The 8,544-nt window shown below is 35.9% G+C and overlaps 1 protein-coding gene across 1 annotated transcript; it reads left to right on the plus strand.

Moving 5' to 3' along the window:
- Positions 1 to 1,596: 1,596 nt before the first annotated feature.
- LOC141440473 (serine protease inhibitor Kazal-type 1-like) lies at positions 1,597 to 3,765 on the plus strand. Its single transcript, XM_074104992.1, has 3 exons — positions 1,597 to 1,685; positions 2,249 to 2,471; positions 3,695 to 3,765. Exons 1-3 carry the CDS (start codon positions 1,673 to 1,675, stop codon positions 3,732 to 3,734), a joined length of 276 nt encoding a protein of 91 aa, XP_073961093.1. The 5' UTR covers positions 1,597 to 1,672; the 3' UTR covers positions 3,735 to 3,765.
- Positions 3,766 to 8,544: the final 4,779 nt, after the last annotated feature.

The following is an 8,544-nucleotide window of genomic DNA, read 5'->3' on the forward strand; positions in this document are numbered from 1 at the left end:
GCATTTACTAGGCCTCATCCTCGCTCTCCATCAGGCTTGATTGTGGCCAAACGTTAGCCTATATTGTATAAAAAAATGCAAGTATTGTAAACTTAGAACTTGAACTAAACCCTGATTGAAAAAAAACTACAACGGATAAAATATAATCAGGTAAGAGTGCTGTTAAATCTTCAGTTATGTACACTTAAACCAGTTTGTTGTCTTTCACAACTCGAAACAAGAGATCGGTTTTCTTTTTCTTTCTCATTTGAATCTTCATGATAACTAAGAAAACCGAAGAGTCCCGAGCGTCATTAACATTTTAGTTGTACTTCACCATAAACTATCTAACCCTTAATTACTATCCACTTTATCATAATCCCTTGCGCACCGAAGAAAGGACTCAATCGCTTCAAGCATCTAAATACGTGTGCTCCGCTCTAGACTGTCTTAAATAGAGCCCCAGGGCTTCTTTAAGCCCTTGGTGATCCCAGTAAATTGCCTAGATGAAACTTGAAATTAAATTTCGCGATACACCGGTGTATAACAGCTAGTGTCCGGCCGAACATTTGGTTTCGGCATTGATGGAAACCAAATTTAAGTTTTTGGGCTGTCGTGCGGTGTTTGAGGGCAATTTCATCAGCTATATACGTTGCTCACAGGCCCTCAGAACAATTGGGCCATAGTTTCACGCATGCGGATTGGGAACCTGGAACCTGGAACCTCTGAGTTTTTCGAAATTCATGTCGGAATTGGCATTTGAGCTTTGCTGAAGAAAAACATCGTGAGGAAACCTGCACAAACCTGCGAGCAATTCAATGGTGTGTGTGAGGGCAATTGCCGTCAAGGAATGCTCCGTGCAATTGCTAATTTTTCGTGTCTACGTTGTTATTCTGGTATCCTGACTTTTCACAGAAATATTGTTCTGAAATATTTCATCTGCCAAACTGTTTTATTTCCCAACTCTCAATTTTCCGAAACCAAAAAGTTTTCTCGACATATTTTCTTATGGTTTTATAGAAAACAGTAGGTTAGGTTAGGTTTGTTTTCATAAAACAAAAAAAAAGTATGGTTTCAGAAAATTATGGGTCGGGAAATGAAACATTTAGGAATAATATTTCGCCGAAAAGACAAAGAACCTGGTCTTCCATATCAACATTTTTTAGAGGATATTATCTGTAGCAGAATCAAAAATCCAGGAATAGCGAAATACGAAATACAATTATGCATAATATTTTTCAATTTTGAAACTGTTAGCTAAATATGCACGCGTCACATCATAAATAATAAAAGAATAAAAAATTCGCGGTTTTTTTTTGCTATTTGAATTTTGAACAAATGTCCATTAGTCGTATTGAGCATACATTTTTTTAAAAATACTTAATATTGTAATTTTGAACAGAACGTCGTTTTTTTCCTCGCATTCAAAGTGAAAAGTAGAGTGTTTAACGCGAGAATAAGTAACCATAATGCCTGTTTTAGTCCCTTGTTGAACAATCTACTATTTCGCGCTCATTTTCCGATACATTAACTACTACAATTATTGTTTGCAATTTAATGATTATTTAATGAATTGTGTGCAATCAGCGGTTATGAGTTACAACTATAAAACTTTGCTTAATCTACTGAAAGGTGGCATTAAAAGGCAATTAGTTCTATCGATAAGGCTGTCATTACTGTCACACGCACCATAATGATTAGATTGGGTAAGTATTGCTTTGTTTCATACTTTTATGGTCCCGTATCTAAAACAGAAAATAAAGTAGGTACCCTTAACCCACTCATATTATAAATGCGAAAGTTTCTAAGTCTGTTTGTTTGTTTGTCTCAAACCTCACAACATTTATTGACAACAAAACATAATGACAACAAAAAACTAATAACTAAACAGGAGAAGAGAGAAAAATTAGAGACGTGTTTGTTACCTCTTCACGTCTAAACTGATTTAGATGAAATTTGGTATACAAGTAGTGTGAATCCCGGGAAAGGAGAAAGGATAGTTTTTACCCCGGAAAATTGCATAATATCCGCGGGATAGCGAAAAAAAAACGCTCCCCAGACGGAGTCGCGGGAAACAGGCTAGTAAGATCTAAAAGCCACTAATAGCCGTGGTATACTGTGACCCCAACCCTCTTATTCAGAGAGATCTGTGTCCAGCAGTGAGACTTACCATCAGGACCCTTCTTCACCAACAACATGGCAATCCTACTAATATAAAAGTGATAGTTTGTGAGTGAGTGAGTAGTAACGTATAGCACGTCATTTTCAGCATCCCTCGCTTTCGTGGCCATCGTGTCGTTCACATCTTCCTTCCTTTTGGACGACCTGCCCATTCTCAATGAGTTGACTTGTAAGAACTGCGAACGAGTATACGTTCCTGTTTGTGGTACTGACAACAGGACCTACGTCAACTCTTGCGCGATGAAGTGCTGGAACGACGAAATTAGGAGGAATAGGAATATAAAGAATAAAACGTATATAGCTGTACAATTGTGAGTATAATTGTGAGTGTATTTTAATCGACACGGAAACATTGGTATGTTTAGGTTATGTTAAGTCTGCATCGGCTCGAAGGGCCAAAACTACACAAAAGTGGGAGCTCCGCCTGTGCGGACCTCCGTCGACACTGTTTCTGTGTCGATTAAAATCGGAAAAAACGCGATTGTGAAAATAAGCTTTAGTAAAAAAAAACATATTGGGAAAAAAAGCATTTAGGAAAATCTGCGAAAGGAAAAATCATGTCAGGAATAAGTACTCTCTGGTCTGATGTAAACCAAGAATGTAAAATGTCCGACTGGAAATTTAGCTACTAGGAAAAGGCGATTTTGGGGAAATGATCTACCCAGTAATCAATTCTGTGCACTACCACATACAACAGGTGACCATCCTACGTTTTTTATCTATAACTCACTTGTTCAGTAACATCCTTTACCTTTACATTGTAACTTTAAAAAGCCCTAGTACTTTTAAGTACAAGCGCAGCGTAGTCCGTCCTTTAGGTACTTATAGCTGCCAAACATTTTAAAAATATTTTAGAAGGGAACAAACAATAAATGACGTTAATCTTCATGTCTAAAATAATACTTCGGATTGGAAAAGACAAAAGATAATTATTTCTATTGGTAATTACTATATACTACCGTAAACTGCTTCAACTTTGCCCTCTGGCCCTAACATTGCCTTACTCGATTTAGAGTCGATAACTCAGCACCATTTATGTTTTAAACTTTTATCCCCCCGTAATAATAATTCCCGTGTAGATAAGTTTAAAACCTATAAGAGTGCTAAGTTATCGACTCTAAATCAAATCAGGCAATGTTGGGGCCAGAGGGCAAAGTTGAAGCAGTTTACGGTATATAGTAGGTATAATGGTGTCGTCTTTATCTTTATTTAATTTTAGTTATATCAGTACAAGTTTCACTTTTTAAAATTTTTGACTTTGCATGTTTTGATATTTTCACTCAGATCACATTTAAAATCAAATTACATTTTCATAACAAAGTGAAGAAAAGGGACAAAAATGGTATCCGATAGGAGCGGTGACCTTGTCTGTTTATACGCAAAAGGCCACTGCGAGCTATTTCTGCCTTGAATGTGCGACAGATCGCACGGCGTACGTTTTCTGTTTATTGCCAATTCTATGTTTATTGCCAAAAAAAAACCTGGAGACTCCTACATTTTTACCATTAATAGGTAATAATGCTTCTTTTTTCAGCTACGGGACTTGCATTGAAAACATTGTCGATAACATGTAAGGTAAACCGAAGTTAATGTAACTAAAGCTTCAGTCATCTAACGGGTTCTTAGGTAATGTAAATGACGTGCAATGACGTGAGGCGTCAGAATGGAATCTGTTCATATTTTTCTCTGATTAAATTCAAATAATTATACGAAAAAAGAGTACATAATAAATTGAATAGTATTTTATTTACGTCCCGATTTTTCTTTTAATCCTGAAACATCATTATTTATCATAAAACAAAGATAACTAAGTAAATAAGAAAGACGATAATTCGAAGGATGGGTTAACTTCGCCTTTGTACATTGATCTCTTAATATAAACTGTTATTTTTATGTTTTTTGTGTACAATAAGGAGTTACACAAATAAGTGTCGCTTTTCGCGGGAGCACACTTATTTAAAAAATTGTATGTACTATTTTCATGAACGTAATTTTTGCTTTATTTGTGTGTGAGTGTGTACATTTGGTTGTATTTGTGTCTTTTGTGAGAGTGAATAAATATCTCCTTTCTTTCTTTCTTTTAACCTTGGAATCTTTTCGATGCAATGCTACACCAATCTAGATTTCTCATTGCACTCGCGTACATTTGCTGGTAATGAATCCCAGTTGCAACGTCTCAGTGCCTTTGTGACCAGAGCAGTGAGGCAGCCCGCACACTAAACGACAATACCCTCTAGTCTCTATCGCTATTTTCAGCTTTTATTTTTTAGCTATGTTTCATTAAAATCGGTTCAGCCGTTTTTGAGATATTGAACTTTGAAATGACAAATTCAAGGATTTTTCAACTTTTGTAATTTTTAATGAAAATTTTGCGTCGGTTTTGACGTCACCAAATTCGCCTGTTTGTAATTTTTCGTTAATTTTTTTTTTCATCAGTTTCATCTAATAATATAATTTTTAACATCTAGTGATTGGATAAACTTCTGTCATAAAAAACAGCCTCTAACATTACTTTTTCAGCTTTATCCCGCTAAAAATATACCGGCCTTTCCCGCGCAGTGCTAAACCGTCCTTACTTGTTTTTTTATCGTGTTGCCCGACCCAGTTTCGCTGGGTTCAACAAAATGAATCATAGATACTTGCGCTAGGCTTTTATCTAATTGATGTCTTGTTCAGTTTGTTCTTTACTTTACTTAAGCAGTACATTAAAAAAAAATACAAATACACCACAACACACACGCATGTAATAAAATTTAATCGACAACATCTTGATAAATGGCGATCTACCACCGTGAGTGTCCTTCGGCGCTTCCTGCCACGTACAGTGAAATTGTGGAATCAACTTTCATCAGCAGTGTTTCCAGACAACTAAGACATCGGGGCTTTAAAGAAAAGGTCTTGTACTTTCTTAAAAGGTCGGCAACGTGACTGTCCTTGAATAGTTGGTAGGTACTGTAGGGTGTTAAACTCTTTGGTGTTCGATCGGTTTAGAACTGGCAATCTAGTTCTATTTTTGAATATAATAGCGATCAATTGTTCCCGCACCTCCACCAATTTGTTATTATTACTTGGAGTTTTAAATAAAATATTGCATTTGAAGAGTTTATTTTTATTGAACTTGTTGGCTTGGCTGCTGGGATACAATTGATCTTCTAGGCTCTCTTGTGTTCGATCGCTTTTATATTCAAAAATAGAAATGCAAAAGCGCTTGTTCGACACTACTGGAGACCAAAGGGCTGGCAGCTATCTCTCTCAACGAATTGCCATCGCCATTCAACGAGGGAATGCGGCCAGCCTCTTGGGCACCATGCCACGGGGGCCTTTTTTAGATTTAATTTAGTAGGTATTAAGTTTTTAAGTTAGGCATTAGTTTATAGTTAAGTTTTATAATGGTTATTTTTTTCTTAAATTCTTGTATTTACGTGAATAAAAACCCCCGACGCAAAACAACGCCAGCAAAATAAAAAAACGCCTGAAAAAAAAACAACTAAAAAGTAATATAATAATTATGCACTACTACTACTAGCTGTTGCCCGCGACTTCATCTGCGAAGAATTCGTTTATCCCTATCGCGCGGGGTCTATGCGATTCCACAAAATTAGCCTAAGTTAATTTAGTACAATACATACTAGTAATATTTTTTAATAAAGCGTTACAAATTTCACAAATTTTAGGTCCAAAATAATGTTTGAAAGTAAAGTAAATACCCATTATGCGTCTAAGATCCCTACCGCAGCGAACAAAAGAGCTGATGATCTTGAAACGGCTGAACCGATTTTGATAAAACATGTCTAAGAACCATCGCTGGAAGACCTGCTTTCAAATAAAAAAAACCGCATTCAAATCGGTCCACCCGTTTAAGAGCTAGGGTACCACAGACAGACACACATAGCGGTCAAACTTATAACACCCCTCTTTTTGCGTCGGGGGTTAAAAATAGAACCAGATTGCCAGTTCTAAACCTACTTACCTACCTATGTACGTACCTAACTCATCGGTGGTGATCATTTCCCATGACAAATTCTGAAAATTGCGAGTATGCTATGTATGATGTTATTCACTATTGTCTCGGTCTTCATAAGACGTAATGCTAAACTTGCGGCCTTCTCTGAGAATTTAATGGTTTGGGCTAGGTTAGTTTAGATAAATTGGGCTTATTGTAAATTGGAAATCACACACACTATTAAATTATAGTGTCAGATGTTCCTCCCAATATTTTCTTTTGATGAAAGCTGATGTTGAGATTTTAATGTAATTTTGCTCATAAATTCCGATAAACTCAGAGGCACTTGCATAAACAAGGTGTTTGTTAAATAACTGAAAACCTCAGACACCCCAAAATATTTTTCCAAGTTAGTTGATTGCATATTTTTTATTTAAAAATATTCGTGTCTCGCTAATTCAGTAATTCTACTTGATTTCTAACTCTACACAAATAAATTGTGTTGTATCATTGTATCAGTTGCACTTCGACGTTTTTAGAAGAAAATCAAACTGACAGTAAAACGGCCAGTATTAAATTATCTAAATAGTATGCAACCTCACTAAACATTTGTTGCATTCGTAAATTTTACACTGGCACAATAAAAAATCCGTCTGATGCCATCCTTACGAAGCCATGTTTGCCATATTCATGAGTGTTGTGTGAAGACAGTCTTCTGGCGAACACAACGTAAAATGGCCGAGAAGAAAAATTTAACTAACACCTTTTATAGATTTGAACCCACGATCCTCTGCTGGAGCTAAGCTACTACTGCTTTTGTTATGGAAGTCTGGTTTGATAACTTAAAAATTTGAAAAACCCCGACACTTTATTATTCAAATGTCAATATCACAAACGTTTGAACCAAGAACCATCGCAAGGAAACTCACATTTACGTGACAAAAGCCGCAAATCGGTTGTGTTGCTCTGAAGATGAGCTCAGGCTGAATTCGAAACGCATAGTGTAATGTGGCGGTGATAGATGGGGTTTGTGTGATTGGTGTGTGTTCTTACAGTGTGGAGGTGGAGGAACTACATGAACAGACAATTCTTGCAAACGTAGCTCTCAGAAGTAACTGTTTTAGTTCATTGACTGTTAATTCAAGTACTCCAACAGATACGTTTTCTCCTGTACGAGTAACTTCGCTTAATTAGTAAGAGTTCATTCACATCATGATAACATTTAGACGAACAAAGTTAAGATAATGAAGACGAAGTAACCACACAATATAGTTAAAGCTCCAAGTTAACTCGTTCAAGCTCGCCAGATGCTTATGAAGTATGTTTACTAAATAACTATGTAGATGGATGAAGCTCTCTCAAAGGGCAAAGCAAGTATTTTTGCATAAAAATAAAATCTATTTTGCTAATACGAGTATTAAAGAGCATCCTATGCATTTACGTTTCGCCATTCAAGAAAATTTATCTAACAAAAACCGGCCAAGAGCGTGTCGGACACGCCCGAAATAGGGTTCCGTAGTCATTACGAAAAAAATAAGTAATATTTTTCTAAGGATTTCGTATTTTGTATGGAATATTCCAAGTTTAATTATTCCAAATTTGTATATTTTATACCTTAGGCTGCTATTTACTCTTAAACTACTACTAATTTCTCAAGAAACTTAACCGTTATAGTTTTCCTTATAAGTTTGATATACTTACTACCATTTTGAATTTTTTCAAATTTTTCCACCCACCGGTTTAGATTTTACAGGGGGAAGGGCTGGATTTTAATAAAAATTGGCACCTTAAAGTTGAATATTTTGCAAACAAATCACTGAATCGAAAAATCGTTTTAGCAACCCCCTAATGGTTTTAAAAGACTTATCCAACGATATCCCACACTACAAGGTTGGATGAGAAAAAAAAACACTGCCACTTTACGTCTATGGGAGGTGCTCTAAAAAAATTGATTTTGAATTTTTTATTATACCATTTTGTCGGCATAGTTTTTATATATATTCGTGAAAAATTACAGTTTTCTAGCATTGATAGTCCTTGAGCAAAGCCGCGGACGGACAGACAGACCAACAGACATGGCGAAACTATAAGGGTTCCGTTTTTGCCATTTTAGCTACGGAACTCTAAAAATGTGTCTAATACCGGCACTTCCATACAAAAGTTTTCGTATAGTACTGTGTTAATTCCGGATCGGGGGAAGACCGAATAAAAATAATATTTGGGCATATTTTTTTTTCAGGGTAAGGTCGAACGTAACATTTTTTAGTGCCTCCATTGAAGTTTTCTTAACTTGAAATTCCACTTTTTATTAACACACACGATCTTACCTTACTATGGTTCGGAACAATTCCAAAATATATACTTTAAATTTAACCCACTTTGAAGCAATAACGTAACGCCAGTGGTAATTGAATAAAAAAAAAATTATGTGCTTACTGACA

Source organism: Choristoneura fumiferana, chromosome 22 (genome assembly GCF_025370935.1).
Source record: "Choristoneura fumiferana chromosome 22, NRCan_CFum_1, whole genome shotgun sequence".
NCBI lineage: Eukaryota > Metazoa > Arthropoda > Insecta > Lepidoptera > Tortricidae > Choristoneura > Choristoneura fumiferana.

Excerpts from the sequence above, each read along its gene's own strand:
- LOC141440473 (XM_074104992.1), top strand. Across the intron at positions 2,472-3,694 it reads ACGTATATAGCTGTACAATT|CTACGGGACTTGCATTGAAA; the intron begins GTGAGTATAATT and ends TTCTTTTTTCAG.